Source organism: Peromyscus maniculatus, chromosome 4, assembly GCF_049852395.1.
Source record: "Peromyscus maniculatus bairdii isolate BWxNUB_F1_BW_parent chromosome 4, HU_Pman_BW_mat_3.1, whole genome shotgun sequence".
NCBI classification, from domain to species: Eukaryota; Metazoa; Chordata; class Mammalia; order Rodentia; family Cricetidae; genus Peromyscus; species Peromyscus maniculatus.
This window is the reverse complement of record NC_134855.1, coordinates 54808986-54828935: the sequence shown is the minus strand read 5'-3', so window position 1 is coordinate 54828935 and position 19950 is coordinate 54808986. Positions and strand designations below refer to the sequence as shown.

Below are 19950 nucleotides of genomic sequence, written 5' to 3'. Positions count from 1 at the left end.
CTACTTTGTTTAGGATGTGTGAAAACCTTACATTCCCATTCTGGGTCTACACCTCATGCACACAGATCACTTTAACACTGATATGTCTCTTACACTGGCTTGCAGATAGCTATCTCATGTGACCCTTGCCTGCTTTACTTTGCATAATGTTGTGACTCTATAGCTGTATTAGTTCGAATAAACGCCTTCTCATTTCATTGCATCTAATTATTTATGATTATAGTTCTTCATATTGTTCAAATAGTTAATTCTCAAAAATCTAACAATTTAATCCGCAATCAAAAGGATCAGAAAGGGCGTTTATTCTATCCTCTGCAAGTCAGGTAAGATTTTCCTCTCAGCCATCAAGACTGCAAAGTTGTCCTGCTCTCAAAACAAATACACACAGGAGTATGGTATTTTTCAAATGCACTTTTGCTTGTTCAAGAAGAAATTTCAGCAGTCTGAAGAAAGCAGACCAGACAACGAACGATTTTCGTGTCAGAATCTTTTAAACAGAGCATGGTGTTGCGTTTATTCGAACAAATATGGTGAGTGAATTTCTTATGGATTTGTGAGACTCTGTAGCATGCACTTTATTTCATTTCCTATTTTGCAATTTCATTTATTTTCAACTTTTTTGAGTGCTACGGAAAATAGTAAAATGCTTTGTAATTTAATTCTTTTTGCAGAAGAACTTTCTGAGGGGGAAGCTGACCATGCTGGAGACATGCGCAGTGCCTTCTCTGACCCTGAAGACATAGACCACCGCTCCCTGATGGCGAGGAGATATGCAAGTAGAATGTCATCCACAAGCTCCTGGCCTGAATGTTTCAAGCCTACTTTTACTCAAAGACTCACATTTCAATATGTTTTAGAGGGTGAACCTGTTGTGTTTACGTGCAGACTGATTGCCTGTCCAACTCCAGAAATGACTTGGTTTCATAATAATAGGCCCATCCCAACAGGTCTTCGTCGGGTTATAAGAACTGAGAATGATTTACACCAACATTCTTCTAGCTTAGAAGTGAAGAGGGTCCAAGGCCGAGATTCCGGAAGTTACAGGTGCTTGGCAGTTAATAGTGAGGGGTCTGCCGAGTCCAGCGCATCACTGCATGTTATCCAGAAAGGGCAAGATGAGAGGTACTTAGAATTTCTGAAAAGGGCAGAGCAGACCTTTGAAGAGGTGGGGGTTCTAGGTGAAAGGAAACAGGAGAGGATAAAGGTTGACCTGAGGTTTACTGGCTCCCCTTTTAACAAGAAACAAGATATGGAACAAAAGGGCATGATGAGAACAATACACTTCAGAACAGGGAGCCCCATCAGGAGAGCAGACCATGTATATGATGACAATGAGTGGTCAGAAAGCAAATCTGATGTCAGAGGTTGCCTTAATGTAGGGGAAAGTTTCCTAGATGAGGAGACCAAACTGAAGTTGCAGCGACTACGCGAGGCTAGAAAAATCTTCTTAGAGAAAAAGAAATTTTCTCTTTTAGATGTATCATCTGAAATAAATTCAAAGACTGTGAGAAGTGAGGATGCTGTTAGAGATACTCCATTCTCTAGAGAGGAAGTGAAGAGTAGATTTGTGTGTGAGTTTGCTGAAGACAGGGATAGGGTTGATAACTCAGCAGAGAGAATCATCCAAAATCCACACTCCTTTCCTAATCAAATACATCAAAATAGAGAACCTCCTTCAAGCTTCCAAGCAACTGGTGATGAAGAAGTTCTCCAGACTGAAAATAGCCTGAGCCAAGAGACATTTCTAGAAGAAAGCCTACCAAAAGACTATTTTTACGAGCATGCCCTCGTAAGTGAAAACATGCAAGCAAAGGGTCAATTTGAAGAAGCCATGAACAGCACTGTCATCAGAGAATCAACCTTCACCTCTAGTCAGGAAACATATGACTATAAGAGTGAGGGGATATGTGAGGTTCCTGAAAAGACGTCTCGAGTTCTCACACCATATTCCAGTGCATCTTTGGATACCCTTGTAAATATTCAAGAAACTGAAGCTGTAGATAGTGAGGGGGGAACACAGAGGACCTGGAGAGAAGAACGATGTTCTGCTTCCATGAACGTGGAAGAACACAAAACTGAGCAGCAGGAGGAGAAAACAAGACCTTTTGAAACTTACTTTCAGAAGCATCCACAACGCTGCCCACCTTCATTCCTTCAGGATATTGAGTCTCAAGAAGTTTATGAGGGTGATAGCTGTAAATTTGTATGTCATTTTCAAGGGTACCCTCAGCCCATCGTGACATGGTATAACAATGAGATGCCAATGCCACGGAGTCAAGGCTTTACCACTCATACATTCGAGAACTACTCCACATTAACTTTTCCATCTGTTCAGCCTTGGCATGGAGGCTCGGTTACCTGTGTGCTTTTTAACCAGTATGGAACAGTAAAAGCAACCGCTGTGCTTAGAGTGAGGGCAAAGCCAAGGCATGATTCCCAGCCTCGCAAGGTTCCAGTGTGGCCTGACTACACAGAGGAGGACGAAGAGCTGGCCTTGGTGTTTGACCAGGCTAGAAGTCCTCATCCCTCCTTCAGTCAAGAGGGCCAAGGACATCTTCATACGTTAAAAACTCAACCCCCAGAGTTCCCCTCTGCAGACACAGAGTTGCTGTCCTTCCCTGTAGAAATTCAGATAACGGCAGCCACCCCGACCCCAGAACAGGACAAAGAGCACAGGGAACTGTTAGAGTTGGAGCCAGAAGCAATGCCTCGAGATCAAACCACCCAGTCACCAAAGCACAAATTTATATTCTCCTCTGATATTACTAATGAGCCACCCAGAATGCTACAGGAAATGCCGAGGAATGCCAGTTGTAGGGAAGGGGATTCTATAATGCTGGAATGCATAATAGCAGGGGAGCCTCTGCCTGACGTCACATGGTTTCATAATGGTGCTCCTATAAAGCAGAATCAAAAGTTTGAGGTTGAAAACATGAATGATAGCCATAGATTATATATCAATGAGGTCAGTTTACAAGATTCTGGAAGATACGAATGTGTGGCTGAAAATGATTCAGGCATAGCCGAGAGTACTTTGGATTTAACTGTAGAACCCATCGCTTACAGGGAATACAGTCAGTTGGAAAATCTAAGTGGAACTTTTGCACACTATTCTAAAAGTCAGCAAGCACAATTTCATGAGGAATCTGTAAGGGCACATTTTTATGATAATCCAGTTGGTCCCTTTGCTGCCCAAGCAAATATAAAAGAATATACTGTAAGGGAGTATTTTCCAAGTCTTGAGACAGTTGGGCAGGTGGACAAGAAAAATGAAGTATACTGTACAATGTCTAGTGAAAAACTACCCAAACCTATGCACGGCATGTCTAGACCTGCAGACATCGATAAGCCACACAGGGCTGAATTCCTACAATACCAAGATGAAGAACATGTAAGTGGAAATTCCCAGCCACTCAGAGGAGGGGACGACGCCGTTTATCCATTGGTTGATGATTTCAGCAAAGCTAGCTTTAGAAAAGAAGATGGAGAGGACTTTGAAAATCGAGAACCAGAATGGAGAAATACACAAGGGCATTCTCAAAGTGATTATGTGTTGAATATCCATTCCAAGAGAACCTCTGAGGCAGTTCAGGACATGAAAGCCTCTCCTGTCACTACCTATGAAGAAGCCTTTGGAGGAGAAAGGTACTATCCAGGGAAAAAGGTGAAGCATAAGATTATTGCATTTGAAAAGCTGCACCGTGCAGAGAAGGGAGTTCTAGAAAAAAGACGGACCAAGAAATCATTTGTTAGTGCCCCACAGAAGAAGCTGGATGATCTAGAGTTTTCTTTGAAGCAAAGAGAATCAGGCTCAAGCAATCTGAGAGTAAATATCCATCAGACAGAGGAAATGTCTTCACACATAGAAGTAGATTCATCTAACATTGTTATGGATCTGAAGCAGCTTGCCTCTCAAGCTCCTGAGGGATGGGAAGTAGAAGAGAGGGAACAGGAAGAAATGTACCCTCTAGCCCAAGCTGTAGTTTCAGAAATGGGTGGACTCGAAACACCTGTTACATTTGACCTAAAGCAGTTCCACTCACAGATAGAAAGTGCAGGCATAAGATCCCAAGACTTAGCCAATGGTCAACAAGATAAAAGCTCTTTAGAAACTCAACAACATACTTCAGAAATGGTTAGTCCTGAAGACGTTGTCTTTGATCTAAAGCAAATGTATTCTCACATAGAAGATCCAGGTGAGGTATTCCAGGGCCAAGGAACTGAGAACCAACAGGAAACACGCCACAAAGAAGAAATTCCTATTTGCCAGAGCTTTCAGTATGTTCAGGAACAAACCACAACGATTTTAAAGGCCGATGATTCGCTAAAGTCTTTTTCTGAAGCAGTGCATGGTGAATCGTGGGCTTTAGCTCAGACAGAACCTGCTGATACAGGAGAAGCTAATGGTTCAGAGAAAAATGGACATAGTTTCATCTCAGAGTTGAAAAGGGCAGCCAGTGAGGAAGAACTCTTGGAGGTTCCTGAAATGGAAGAAGGCTCCACCATGGAACCAGCATTGGGTGTGACTCAGGGATACAATGGAACTCTGGAAGACCCCAGAGGGGACATTCAGGGAGCAGACAAGCTTCACAGACAGCTCTCTCTGTGTCAGAGCTTGCCATTCTTGATGACCGGAGATAAGCAGGAGCAGACAAGAGAAACAGTTGAGGCCTCAGGAGAAGAAACCTATCATGAAGTTCACATTCAGAATGAAAGCTCTTTCTCTGCTGTGGAAGGAGAAAGGATAGAAACTTGTTTTCCTGAAGATCTTCCTAGGTTGGAGGAGGCCCAGGCAATTGAAGAGAGGGGTTCCGAGAGCTCCCTAACGCAGTACTTACTTGCTGTGGGAAAGTATGAGGTGCCTGAAGTTAGAGAGAGCAAACGCAAGGCAGAGCTTGTCCAGAGTGAGTCAGTCACCTCAATGGAGGTTGAAGAAGTAACTTTCAACACTGTGTATGAATATTACAACCAGAAGCAGGAATCCCTGGGGCGGCCCTATTCTCCTGAGTCTGATGTTTCAATTGATCTGGGAAGTACAAGCAGTGACGAAATGTCCGAGTTAGAACAGTTCTATAGCCCGCCATCATCAGTGGAGCATTTAGAATCTCCAAAGTCTCCTGATTTATATTTTAAGCCCTCGGGTCTAACTGAGCAATCCCTAGCAAGTACAAGAGGCGAGCCTCTTGAAAGATACTCAACACCTTTAGAGGAAAATGGGGAGAGATACTCCACACCTTCTGAAGGTGAAATACCAGAAAGATACTCCACTCCTCCAGGAGAGGCTCTAGAGAGATACTCCACACCCCCAGGGGAGGCTCTAGAGAGATACTCCACACCCCCAGGGGAGGCTCTAGAGAGATACTCCACACCCCCAGGGGAGGCTCTGGAGAGATTTTCCACTCCTCCAGGGGAGGCTCTGGAGAGATTTTCCACACCCCCAGGGGAGGCTCTGGAGAGATTTTCCACACCCCCAGGGGAGCAATTAGAGAGAGATTTTATTCCTACTAGAGGACCAAACCATACCAGAAGTGTAAACATGAACCTGTCAAAAATAGAACGGGAAGACAGCACTCCAAATGAACATTTTCATACACCTACAGAAGAGAGGAGTTCATCATATGAAATATGGCGTTCAGATTCATTCGGCACACCTAATGAGGCCATCGAACCCAAAGACAATGAAATGCCTCCATCTTTTATTGAACCTCTAAGCAAAAGGAAAATATATGAAAATACAACATTGGGCTTCATCATTGAAGTTGAAGGTCTTCCGGTCCCTGGTGTGAAATGGTATCGAAATAAATCTTTGCTGGAGCCAGATGACAGAATCAAAATGGAAAGGGTGGGCAATGTGTGTTCTTTGGAAATTTCTAACATGCAAAAAGGAGACGGGGGAGAGTTCATGTGCCATGCAGTAAACATCATAGGGGAGGCAAAAAGCTTTGCACATGTAGACGTAATACCCCAAGAGGAAAGGGCTGTGGCCCTCCCTCCACCAGTAACGCACCAACACATCATGGAGTTTGACTTGGAAAATGCCAACTCTTCAAGAACACCTTCTCCTCAAGAGATTGTCCTGGAAGTAGAATTAAGTGAAAAAGATGTGAAGGAATTTGAAAAGCAGGTGAAAATAGTCACAGTCCCTGAATTTACTCCTGATCATAAAAGCATGATTGTGAATTTAGATATTCTTCCACTGCATCTGGTAGGTCCCGGTATGCAGTCCGGAGGGAAAGAAGGCACAGATTTTAACATTGATTTAGAAGCATTTGAAATGCCTCCTCGCTTTATAACACCCATTTGTGATTTCAAAATTCCGGAAAACTCTGACGCTGTGTTCAAATGTTCTGTCATAGGCATCCCTACTCCAGAAGTCAAATGGTATAAAGAGTACATGTGCATTGAGCCGGATGGCGTGAAGTATATAATCAGTGAGGAGAAAGGGAGTCATAGCCTTAAAATCCGAGACGTCGGCCCTTCTGATAGTGCAACATACAGGTGCAGAGCTCTGAACAGTGCAGGAGAAGCCATCTGCCGAGGCTTCCTTACCATGGGAGAATACCAAGTCTCTGCTCTGATCACAAGGACAAGCAAAGTGACCGTAAGCAGTCAGAAGGAGGAATTAGTCTTAAGAAGCAAATATGCTGACAGCTTTTTTGAATTCCAAGTGGTAGAAGGCCCTCCCAGGTTTATCAAAGGTATTTCTGATTGCCATGCCCCCTTAGGGACAGCAGCGTATTTCCAGTGTTTAGTTCGTGGTTCTCCGAGACCCACAGTTTCTTGGTACAAAGATGGAAAATTGGTCCAAGGATCAAGGTTCAGTGCTGAGGAAAGCGGCATAGGGTTCCACAATCTGTTCATAACAGGCTTAATCAAAAGTGATGGAGGAGGGTACAGCTGTGTAGCTACGAACAATTCAGGAGAGGCTAGGAGCTCTGCCATACTCACCCTCTCTTAAAGTGGGATTTCTCAGGGCCTCAGTTATTACCAGTATCTGTGGATGAGCAACCTTCCAACTGTATCCACTGTATTTGGATCATGACACTGAAGACCCCTGGAGATATGGTCTGTGTAGAAACCTCGTCTTTGTAATGCATGTAAATATTCTGTGATCTAAACACTGAAACCACCACTTGTATCAGTTACATTGTGTGTTATCCATCTAGCACGATTAAACACCTCCTTGGCTACCCAATTGTTTGTGTGTGTTTCTACTTTTCCATGACCCCTCCTCCACAGAGTGTTTCAGCATTCTCTTTTAGCAGGTAAACTGCAGGTGCAAAGTGGGATGAAAAGGACCATATTGGATCGGCAGTAGATGAGCTGGTAAGAGAAAACACCCTCTGCCCCTAGGTCAATTTTGCACGCTAAGCCTCTTCACATTGAGACAAACCTATGCTGATTTACTCAGATGCAGGATGGCAAAGCAGGCAACAGAACCAGCTTTGCCCAAACGGTAGCCAGCTTCATAATCTGCTTATGTCGCAGTCTTGAGAATGAATTTTGCTTCTAAGAGATATTTTCATTTTTACCACTTATATTGAATATTACATTATCACTGAATTTGGAGGGGTCAAAGTCTCTGCAGGCTTTTCTAAACACTTGCAGGGCAAACAGAGATAATGATCTTTCCACATGTGGGAATATTTTATTTTCTCATTTTGGGCATCAAGTGAAAATGCAGCATTAATTTATCATCAACCTGGGGGTATCACCATATTCATCTACATATAAATTCTTTTAACTGTACACCAATATCAGGACCTCTGAAATTAGAAAAAAGGTGGGACACTTTTATAATTGAGACAATATGATAATTTTTGTTGTTTAGGGATATTTTATATATATATAAACATAAACAATCGAGTAAGTTTTCTTATTATTTTTATAGAATTTTAATCTTTAAAACTAACTAAACCTTAATAAACATTCAAATCCCAGTAGGATATTTATGTTTATAAAGTGAATTTTAATTTTGTTTTTCAGTTTTAATAGTTGATAAATACTTTAGTATTGGACTATGAACCAATGTGGACCTTGATCTTTGCAAATAAGTTATAATAAATATGAAAGAGTCAGTTTTCTTTCATCAAAATGTGGAATTGGATCAAAAGGCCTCAGGGTTATAGTCAACAGCAAGCTTCCTTGTCACCTGGGGAAACGACTCTAAATATAACTTAATGAGTTTCAGTTTGTAACAGATGAGGAAAACAATGGAAGAGAATGAGATTGTCAGTCCAACGGTCCATTCTTAAGTTATAATCATGACCTACATTGCACTTGAGGCCTGAACTTGCAATATTTAAGGACCATGATTGTATTGGCCATCTTAATATTAATTATTAAACGTATAGCATTTATTTCAGATTGAATTTCCATAAGAACTCATAGCTATCATATTTATTATGTTTCTTTTATCTGTTGATGTTATTCTCACAATGGAAATTCCTTAACATCATCCAAACCAAAAGATTAAAAGCATGTGTAAAAAACAGGCAGACTAGCTGATGTCCCATTCAAATTTTTTTAAATGTATTTGTTTTGAGTGACCATCATCCAGTGATAAACAATTGTGGAACAATGATTTTCGCTGCAACCAGAGTACATAATACCTTTTGATAACAATTTAAATATACCACACCACTGTCAAGCTGATTCTGGTAAAGCTAATTCTGGAGCAAGGAGACTTAAGAGTTTTTCTACATTTAGTCATATACTGTGTGTTTAATTAATTAGAAATCTATGTCATAGTCAACATGACAAGCACACTTACCCACATATTACAAACACAATCAGCATTCTAAACCCAGAAAAGCAAATGAAAACAGGGAAGGAGGAAGATATTTTCATATTTGTTGATTTTTAAGTTATATACCTTCGTTCACATAAGGAAGGCTTTATTTGATTTTTCTTACTATGATTCCCTTAGTCTCAGAGGCATTGAGCTTGAAGATTGTTGAATAACAATAGCTGAACGAAGAAAATAAGCCTTCCCCACACTTATGGTAGTTAAGTAGAACTTTCTATTTTCTGACTCAGTGACACACAGCTAAAAGCCTGGGATAGTAATTTCCCTGATGCTGGATAAAAAATTCCATGTGTTCACAGAGCTGAATTTAGATGTTGTCATGAGATGTTGTCAACTGGGGTAATTTTAACTACAGCTTTCGTGTTTGGGCAGATTTAAGGCTCATTTACTGTAGTTGCGTGCGTGCGTGCGTGCGTGCGTGCGTGCGTGCGTGCGTGCGTGTGTGTGTGTGTGTGTGTAAATAGGGGAAACTTTTGAAAATATTTTAACGTCTTATCAATTCGGGGTACTTTAACTATATCCACATCCATTCCCTTTGCAGGCATTTTGGGGATGTAAGAGAAGGGAAAAGGAATGTACCCAGCATAGATGCCAAGCTAAGTGGCCACCTTTAGTGATGATGTAAGTGTATGAGGCCTATTGGTGGCTTATTAGGGACACTCACAAGTAGCTTAGGAGGTATTCCACGTGCTACAGACAAGCTTTACTGATGTTTTCTAGCCTGCAGATTGGATGCCTGTCTTTCAATACTAAAATGCTAGACCAGTAAGAAATTAAGACACAAAACCATTCAGTGTAATGTAAGGAAACTGAATTAACAAAATGATAAAACTGCTTTTCATTTAGGCAGTAAAACTATCAGTAACAGGACACTCCTACTTCCCCAGCAGACTGAATTAAGAATCCACTTTCTGTTGATAAACTACACGTCTCTCGCTTGGTTGTTTCTGATACTACTGAAAGAGTGTGTGTTACTTGGTATCCCTGTTCAATATTGCTGTACAACTGACTTACACAATAAATTATCACCAACATTTTGATACTGGAGTCATTTCCTCTTATTTCTGCTTCCCCTGTTTTCTTAACTAATATCTTATTATAAAACATTTCTTGGAGTACTTGGGCTAGTTACTTGAATGAGGGGAAACTCCATTTTCTAGTAATAGACAACAGTGATTCCTTCAGGAGTCGGAATTGAACCTTGGTACAGGAAAGGCCTCAAGCTGGCCTTGAACTGGAAATCCTCCTGCCTCAGCCTTCCACATGCTGGGATTCCTGATGTGTATCACTGTGCCTGGCTAGTCCCCACTTTTGTAATTGTGGTTGTTGATATACAATTAGAAGTATTGGCTAAAATATACTTTTTCTTTGAAAAATAATCATTAGACTCAAAAAAATCCTGCATAACAATTCTATGTGTTTTTAGAAGTTGATGCAATAATCCTGCATTTATGATTTATAAATATTTATCTAGCACTTCTTCAAACTTGAGATCTAAACTTATATCGCATCTGTAAACCCTACAAGATAAACTGGACAGAAAGTTGCTTTTGTATCATAAGTATAGCTGCTTGATTTTCTGTAATAGGCTAAGAAAATTTAGGAATGTGTTTTCTGATAAATTAATCTCTCCACAGTCCAATTCCAATGCAGAAGGCCGGTAATTGGTATCCAGTTCTTTGACTGATACTGTTAGTTAAACAAAACTGTATCATAACATCATAATGACTTTTCTCCACACAGAGATTGCTAATATTCTGTCTGCCGGGGAAGGATTTCAAACCTATGGTTCTGATCACCTCCGTAACATGAATGAAACACTTGAACTTTTATCTGAGCCGCCTGCCTATGCCACTCAGTTTGATTCCAGACAGGAAGGCACCGCCCCTGTTTTCATCAGAGAAGTATCCGATGCTGAAATAAGCATTGAAGATGTAGCTAAATTGTCGGTTACTGTAACTGGCTGCCCCAAGCCTAAAATTCAATGGTTCTTTAATGGGGTGCTACTAACCCCTTCTGCTGACTACAAATTTGTCTTTGATGGGGATAACCACAGCCTGATCATTCTGTTCACCAGATTTGAGGATGAGGGGGAGTACACATGTATGGCCAGCAATGACTATGGAAAAGCGGTGTGTAGTGCCTACCTAAAAATATCCCCTAAAGGAGAACGGTACAAGGACTCTGACGTGAAGAAAGCTCTGGGAGAGTCTGAAGAGCCTTGTCCTCCTTACTTTTTCAAGGAATTAAAACCAGTCCATTGTGCTCCAGGGATCCCTGCTGTCTTTGAATACCTGGTGCACGGAGAGCCTCCCCCTACTGTTTTGTGGTTCAGAGAAAACATGCCGCTTTATACCAATGTTTTCTACACCATCATCCACAATCCTGATGGCTCTGGGACCTTCATTGTTAACGACCCCCAGAGGGGAGACAGCGGCCCATATATCTGTAAAGCTGAGAACGTGTGGGGGGAGTCCATCTGTGTGGCAGAGCTTCTTGTGCTCCTGGAAGACACAGATGTGACCGATGCCTCCTGCAAAGCAGACTCCACATCAGGAGTTCCTGGTGATTTTCCGGAAACATCTGCAAGGGGCCCTTCAGTTGAGGCCTTTGACTCACAGCAAGAAATTACAGCTCTTGTCAAGGATGCCGGTTCAAAAACTGCTTTAATTGCAGAGGAAAAGCTGCAGCTTTCTTATGAGCATGATGTTGACAACAGTGAACTGAGTACTGGGATGACTATAGGGGTTCAGAAGCTGCACCCCATTGTCATGTCCACTCCTGAGGGCGCTGGGGAACTTCCTTCCATTGACTGTACCGTTCACACACAGCCAGGCAAAGAACCACCTCCTAGAGAAGACACTCTGCAGTTTGAAGAGCCTGAGAACATCCTCCCAAGCGCCTCATCTGCAGCACAAGTGGGTTCTGTCTCTGTCAGGCCCCTGAAGACCTTAGCAACTGAACCCAAAGGGAGTTATCCTCAGTCTTCACCAGCAGCTCCCGCTCATTCACTTCCGTCCTCTGTGGCTGACGAAGAAACACTTCAGCTAGAAGAAAAGATAGTCTCTGAAGTGGACAAAGAGCCAAGAGCTCTCCTCCTGTGTCACAGCTTAGCCGAGGGACATGTGGAAAGTCTAGAGGGTCCTGACGTCGTAATCTCTAATGTGCACTCGGAGCCTCAAGTCCCCTTGGAGCACACATGCACAGAAGAAGGCAAAATCTTGATGGCCAATGCAGACCTACTAGAAAGCACAGGGCGAGATGTTGCAGAGAGGACCGAGGAAGGCAAGTCCCTAAGCTTCCCACTAGCACTTGAGGAAAAGCAGGTCCTCCTCAAGGAAGAGCAGCACTCAGAGGACATGACAGTGCCCACCAGCCAAACCTCGCTCTCTAAGAAAGAGCCCGAGGCAATAAAGGGGGTGAAGGAGGTACAGGGAAGTGACCTGCTTGCTAAGGAAACTTTGTTTCCTGGTATGCCCCCAGAGCAGCGATTACATCTGAAAACTCAGGTCCGCAGGGCCCTGCAAGCTGCAGTGGCCAGTGAGCAAGACAGTCTTTTCTCTGAGTGGCTAAGAAACATTGACAAGGTGGAGGTCAAGGCCATAGGCCTCTCTCAAGAGCCCAAATGCATCCTGTGCACCTACCTTATTACTTCAGTGAGGTCACTAACTGAGGAGGTAACCATCACCATCGAAGACATAGATCCTCAAACAGCTAACCTGAAAACTGAGCTTAAGGATGCCTTGTGCTCCCTTATATGTGAAGAAAGAAACATCTTAACAGCTGAGGATCCGAGCATTCAGAAAGAAGGCAAACTCGGTGTGCAAGGTGGAGTAGACCACTCTTCAGATGTCCAGAAAGTTGAGACCATCATAGAACCAGAAACTGAATCTAGATACCTCATCTCCAAAGAAGAGGTCAGTTGTTTGAATGTAGAAAGTCACTTCAAAGATGGAGATGCTAATGAGGCTCCCCAGGCTGAGACTCTGAAGCCCCCAGAAGAGAGTGTCACCCAGAAGGCCAGCACAGTGAAGTCACAAGAAACTGACGCTACCTTAGCTGAGGATTGCCCTACTGTACTGAAACACTTAGTGGATACGGTTTCTGAGGAAGGCCATGCTGTCCACCTTACGTCATTCATATCAAATGCTAAGGAGGTGAACTGGTATTTCAAGGGTGCACTGGTGCCTTCAGATACAAAGTTCAAGTGTTTACAAGACCAGAATGCCTACACTCTGGTAATCGACCCAGTGGAGGCAGAGGACGAAGGAGAGTATGTCTGTGAGGCTTCAAATGACAATGGAAAGGTGACAGTATCAGCGAAGCTCACTGTCGGAGAAAGAGGTTGGACTTGAGGCATGAAATGGATGAGGCTCTAATACCCACTGGGTGGTTATGATTTAGGTTTCACCACTGAATCTTCACTGACCTGCCACTTTTCCAGAATGCCAGCTATTTAGAACAGGAATGACAGAAGGAAAGACGTAATCATGGTTATAGATTTGCATTTCTCTTCTTGCTGCCTTGTTAGGGAGTCTATTTTCATAGCCACACGGCTACTTATTTTTCAAATAAAACATATGCTCATATGTTTTATAATGATAAATACATTTTCATATGAAAATGCTGGGATAATATGTAATAAGAAGTTCTCAGTACATAGGCACTCTGGCCAAACTCTTCTCTAAATTCAAAATAACCATGATTAGTCAACTACTTGTGTTTATTTCTGTTTATTGGCTATTGGCTCACTTCACCGCTTTAGTTGATATATCATGTTTTCACCTTATTTTCAGCTGCTAGCTAGCACAGTGCATTTCAGTGATACATCCTGTTGTTATGCATCACATGTTAATAACGACCACCACCCGCCAATTCACTGCAGAGTAACGGTTAAAAATGTCACAAGCTGCTTTTTTGTCCTTTTGGGATTTTGCCTTCACGACCATTCTCATTTTCCAGTCACATGACCTGGACTGCCGCAACCTGCCGCCTCACCGATTTCAACTGTTTTATTTTAGCAACAGCAACAAAAGTTAGTCTGAAAAAAAAAAAAAAAAAAAAAGAACGTGGGATGCCTGACAAGGAGGCATGCTAATGGGTTCCGCTTTCCTTTGCAGCTGCCCCTGTGATCAAAAGGAGAATTGAGCCCCTGGAAGTAGCCCTGGGCCACCTAGCCAAATTCACCTGTGAGATCCAAGGTGCCCCCAACGTCCGGTTCCAGTGGTTCAAAGCTGGGCGAGAAATCTATGAGAGCGACAAGTGTTCTATTCGATCTTCAAATTACGTCTCCAGCCTGGAGATCCTGAGAACCCAGGTTGTGGACTGTGGCGAGTATACCTGCAAAGCTTCCAATGAGTACGGCAGTGTGAGCTGCACAGCCACACTAACTGTCACAGGTAAATGCCACACCCTGACATGGAGGCTGTCCCTCGGTTCACATTACTGTGAGTGTTGTTTTTTGTACAGGTGCGGAGAGTGTCACCAGCCGGAGAACCACCGTGGTATCACGTTGATTAAAACCACAGGGGGGATGGGCGACAAGTCATTCTTTATAGTCACATTTCTATCAGCTGCCAAAGCAGATGTTCCTTTATTTGTGGGGGGGAAGGGGAGGGGGAAGAAGAATACTAAGTCATCAAATGAGCCTGGCTTCACTCTTAATAAGAAATATTTAAGGACTTTTTGGTGCTACTAAAAATAAATAAATAAATAAATAAATAAATAAATAAATAAATAAATAAATAGCTGGGTGGTGGTGGTACACGCCTTTAATCTTAGGACTTGGGAAGCAAAGGCAGGTGAATCTCTGAGTTCAAGGCCAGCCTGGTTTACAGAGTGAGTTCCAAGACAGCCAGGACTAAACAGAAAATTCCTGTCTCAACAAAAGAAACAAACAAACAAAAAACAAAAACAAACACACAAAAAAACCCAAAACAAAAATTAATATGAACCCAAATAACCAATCAGAAACAGAGTTACAAATAAAGCCAGAATTTCAAGTAAACCAGAATATGCAGCTAAAATTACACAAAGTCCTACAATAAGACAGGGGAGCTGGGCAGAGGTGGCACATGCCTTTAATCCCAGAGCTCGGGAGGCAGAGCCAGGCAGATCTCTGTGAGTTGAAGGCCAGCCTGATCTACAGAGCAAGATCCAGGACAGGCACCAAAACTAAACAGAGAAACCCTATCTCGAAAAAACCAAAAAAAAACAAAAAACAAAAAACAAAAAAAACCAAACAAACAAAACCCAAAATACTCTGTTCTCAATTTCCTAATTGACACATAGGGTAAATTTCAATTTGTTAATATTCATCAAATGCTTGAATTTAGTCTTTAGCAAAAATAAATAAATAAATCAGTCTGTCCTTCCCTTCCTTCCCCTGCCCTCCCCTTCCCACTCTTCCCTTTCGTCCCTCCCTCCCTCCCTCCCTCTCTTTCGTCCCTCCCTCCCTCCCTCCCTCCCTCCCTCCCTCCCTCTCTCCCTCCCTCCCTCTCTCCCTCTCTCCCTCCCTCCCTCCCTCCCTCTCTCCCTCCCTCCCTCTCTCCCTCCCTCTCTCCCTCCCTCTCTCCCTCCCTCCCTCTCTCCCTCCCTCCCTCCCTCCCTCTCTACCTATCTCCCCATCCTCCTCTTTTCTTGCTGGTGGCCTCAGACTCTGATGGAAGAGCAGATCCTTGGGTAGAGGGAGGTTGCTCTTGGGCGGTGAGTCTTACTCAGTGAGAATGTCAGGGGGAGGGAACCCACTCAACCACCTCAGGAAAAAGGATTCTTCAAAGCATCTTTTACTCTGTCACTTTATCACACAACCAAAAATCTTCGAGATTAAGAAACCTGCCCATGGTAACCCAGCCGGGGGTTTTTACTCTGGAGCCAAAATCTTCCCCTACAGCGAGACTGCGCCATTCTTCTTCTTCTTTTTGAGATTAGAATATAATTACATCACTTACCCCATTCTTCACTCCATCCCCTCCTATATACTTCTCCTTGCCTTTTTTCATTATTCATGGCCTCTCTTTTCATTAATAAAACCTGCTCAGTCTGTATAATATTACTTGTTTATTTTCAGGATTGACTATTTGGTATTAGATAACCATTTGGTGTGCTTCTGCCTGAAGAAGACTATTTTTTCCACTTTCGGTATCCCTTAGATGCCTGTAGGGGTTGAGGCCTCATAGGCTTTCCTCTATGGTGGCATTATTCTTAATGACAGTTAAGGATTTTCTTGACCCAAATTAGCCCAGCTCTGTAATGGGCCTGAAGCAAAAGTTCAGTTGTAGGAGCAAAGGACAAGGAGAGATTCTGGGTCTTCTATCCTCAGGAGCAGATCCTAAAGCTTTGCTTCAGAATGGAGAATGGAAAAGGGAAGCTTTTCCTGTGAAATATTTTTATGAGTGCAAAATCCCTCCTGGGTGCATTTGAAGTTATGTGATTTAAGGATTTCCTGGCATTTATCAGACAGTTAGAAAGACCTTTGGAAGGTTCTGTAATATCTTACCCCATCTTCAGCCAACTCATGTGCCTTTTCTTACCTCCTTTTTGGTCTTCTAATTTACCAAATTAAAATACCAGCTGGATTGCCTATCAAATCCTCCCAGCCCTTAACCCTCTGAACAGACAAAGCTTCAGTAATAATATCCCTTCATGAGGGAACATTTGTTCTTTCCTTAGCTAGAGACAATTTGTCAAGAGCACTCAACCCTTTCCTTTCCTAGTCTTTGGTCTTATAACTGCATTGATATAAGATAAGGTCTTGTGTTCACCTAAAGGCCTAAGTCATCTTTTCTCTGTCTTAGACTATGTGATTGCAGCAGACCTTCGGTGGAGACTACATGTAACACGAAAACTTTTCTTTTGCAGAGGCGTATCCACCAACCTTTCTCTCCAGACCCAAGTCCCTTACCACTTTTGTGGGTAAGGCAGCCAAGTTCCTCTGCACAGTGTCAGGGACCCCTGTGATCGAGACCATCTGGCAGAAAGATGGCGGTGCTCTGTCGCCGTCCCCTAACTGCAGGATTGCAGAGGCCGATAACAAACACAGCTTAGAGCTCTCCAATCTTACCATTCAGGACAGGGGGGTTTACTCTTGTAAGGCTTCCAACAAATTTGGAGCCGATATCTGCCAAGCAGAGCTGACCATCATCGACAAACCCCACTTCATTAAAGAGCTAGAGGCCGTGCAGTCGGCCATCAATAAGAAGATCCACCTGGAGTGCCAAGTCGATGAAGACAGGAAAGTGACCGTCACGTGGAGCAAAGATGGTCAAAAACTGCCTGCTGGCAAGGATTACAAGATCTATTTTGAAGATAAAATAGCATCGCTTGAGATCCCCCTGGCCAAACTCAAAGATTCTGGAACCTACATGTGTACAGCTTCCAACGAGGCTGGGAGCAGCTCCTCATCTGCCACAGTGGCAGTCAGAGGTAAGAGGGCCGGGCAGCCACCTGCCACCTCCTTGTCTGCAAGGCAGCCTTAGGAGAAAGACTGTCAGCTGTATCATTCGCACCCTTTGTTACTTGTTTAATTCCTAAGGCAAACCTCTGGGTCTGGGGAAGTCCTGACCTTATCCTGCTGGCTTTTTTAGTTTGGTTTATTGTTTTTGTTTAATCTTCTTTATTTACTTACTTTGGCTCTTTTAAAAAGGCAATTAACAAATCTTGCTTATAACTTCTTCTAAGAATTCATGTGTAGGCAACTCTTAACCATCTTCTTTTTAAATATTCATTTTGTGAAGTTATAATATAATTACTTCATTTCTCCATTTCCCTTCCTCCCTACAAACCCTCCCATATTCCCTTCCTTGTTTTCTTTCAAATTCACGACCATTTTTACATTAATTGTTGTCTCACACACTTATATGCCTAAATACATAATTACAACCTGCTCTGTCTGTATAACACTACTTGTACATATGTTTTCGGTACTAAAATCATTTGATATTGGATAACCAGGTGGTGTGCTCTTCCCTGAGGAAGACTATTCCTCCTGCCCTCAGCATTTCTTGGTTGCCCGTAGTTCTTTGTATAGGCTGAGGCCTGGTGGGAGGCCCTACCCCCATCCACATTAGCATGTCTACTATCGATGTCTTTGTTCAGAAAGTCACTCTTCATATGGACATAGTCTGCTTGCTTGTGTCTTTTTTCTTTTTACCAAGAGATGGGGAAGTGGTTCCAAATGAAGGAAAGGGCTCAATGCATCACGGCTTGTGCAGAAGTCTTGTGAAGATTTGTTTCTGTATGCTCTGCCTTTTGTCACGTGTGTCTGCTTTTTCTTTTGTGGTGTGTATGCTTCGGTCATCGTCTCCATCTTGTTTCCTTTTTTTCTTTATTTTTTTTTTTTTAACTACACGTCATGCAGAACCACCGTCCTTTGTGAAGAAGGTGGACCCCTCTTACCTAATGCTCCCGGGTGAATCAGCACGCCTCCATTGCAAGCTGAAAGGCTCCCCTGTGATCCAGGTCACTTGGTTTAAAAATAACAAAGAACTTAGTGAAAGCAACACGGTCCGCATCTCTTTTGTCAATTCTGAGGCGATCCTGGACATCACTGATGTCAAGGTCGATGACAGCGGGACCTACTCCTGTGAAGCCACGAATGACGTGGGCAGCGACAGCTGCAGTGCGGAAGTCGTTATCAAAGGTCTGTTTCCTGGGCTGCGGCTCCTCCTCGTTTTGCTGAGCAACTTTTCCTCTGGTTTGCTGGTGCCTCACACCTTACCCTGTGCTTTCGTGCCTTTATTGTAGAGCCGCCTTCTTTCATCAAAACGCTTGAGCCTGCAGACATAGTGCGAGGGGCCAACGCGCTACTTCAGTGCGAGGTTGCGGGCACGGGACCCTTTGAAATTAGCTGGTTTAAAGACAAGAAGCAAATCCGAAGTAGTAAGAAGTACAGGGTGTTTGCTCAGAAGTCTTTGGTGTTTCTGGAAATTGCGTCTTTCAATAGTGCGGACGTTGGCGATTACGAATGCGTGGTCGCTAATGAAGTTGGAAAGTGTGGCTGCGTCGCAACACACTTATTAAAAGGTTAGTGTGGTGGGTGGGTGGGTGGGGAGGTATTTTTCTAATGAATTGTCCAAATAGCTTTCTTAATCCACAGAAAGAAAGTGAATTCGTTCTCTTCTTCTAACCTTTAAGATGTGTTTTGTCTTAATTTGAACTTAGGGCCCGGAGCCTTCACTCAGTCTTTGTCTTGATAGGAATAGAAATATTTCTTATCTGATAACAAAAGAAAATTACATAAACAGCCATTTTATTTGCTGAAAAAGATTTATAGTCTGTGCCTGTCTTGAATGGAGTTGTTAATTCTTCCTATAGTTTCTCTCTTCTTTCTAATAAACAAATGCTGTGAGGTGGGAAACATGTAGCCCGAACCGAAGCCTGCAGTAGAGGTGGGGGTTGAGAGTGTGTGGGAACTGACACATGTGTGTGCTCTTCCTTAACTAGAACCACCAACCTTTGTCAAGAAAGTAGATGACCTCACAGCTCTGGCAGGACAGACTGTGACCTTACAAGCTGCTGTGAGAGGGTCAGAACCCATCTCTGTCATGTGGATGAAAGGCCAAGAAGTCATTAAAGAAGATGGAAAAATTAAAATGAGCTTTTCCAGTGGAGTTGCGGTGTTGACCATCCCTGATGTGCAGATTAGTTTTGGTGGCAAATATACATGCCTGGCTGAGAATGAAGCCGGGAGCCAGACATCTGTCGGGGAACTCATAGTTAAAGGTCTGTGTAGGAACATGTTAACTTTTAATTGGCTTTCTCACCTAAAATTGAAGCCTTGATTCATGCCAAGGAGTCCTAACTATCTAATACTTTTATAGAACCTGCCAAAATCATTGAGCGAGCAGAACTGATCCAAGTGACTGCAGGAGACCCAGCCACCCTGGAGTACACAGTCTCAGGCACCCCAGAACTCAAGCCCAAGTGGTACAAAGACGGGAGGCCCTTGGTTGCTAGTAAAAAGTACCGCATCAGTTTTAAAAACAACATTGCCCAGCTGAAATTTTACTCAGCTGAACTACACGACAGTGGCCAGTACACATTTGAGATTTCCAATGAAGTGGGCAGCAGTTCCTGCGAGACCACGTTTACTGTGTTAGGTTCGTATTTTTAGAAAACTCCGTGTCTCTCTCTAAACGCGC

At 43.0% G+C, this 19950-nt stretch overlaps 1 protein-coding gene across 4 annotated transcripts in view; it reads left to right on the top strand.

The window, feature by feature from the left end:
- The window catches only part of Ttn (titin), a 275803-nt gene that overhangs the window by 54747 nt on the left and 201106 nt on the right, over positions 1-19950 (top strand). For 2 of the 4 annotated variants that reach the window (XM_076569742.1, XM_076569741.1), the window contains 6 exons: positions 13930-14208; positions 16670-17233; positions 18168-18449; positions 18554-18832; positions 19253-19531; positions 19630-19908. In XM_076569742.1, the coding sequence (XP_076425857.1) occupies positions 13930-14208; positions 16670-17233; positions 18168-18449; positions 18554-18832; positions 19253-19531; positions 19630-19908 (1962 nt within the window). Of the gene's footprint in view, positions 1-671; positions 7196-10552; positions 13154-13929; positions 14209-16669; positions 17234-18167; positions 18450-18553; positions 18833-19252; positions 19532-19629; positions 19909-19950 lie in introns of those variants that run through there. The other 2 variants (XM_076569740.1, XM_042275517.2) reach the window with 2 other exon arrangements.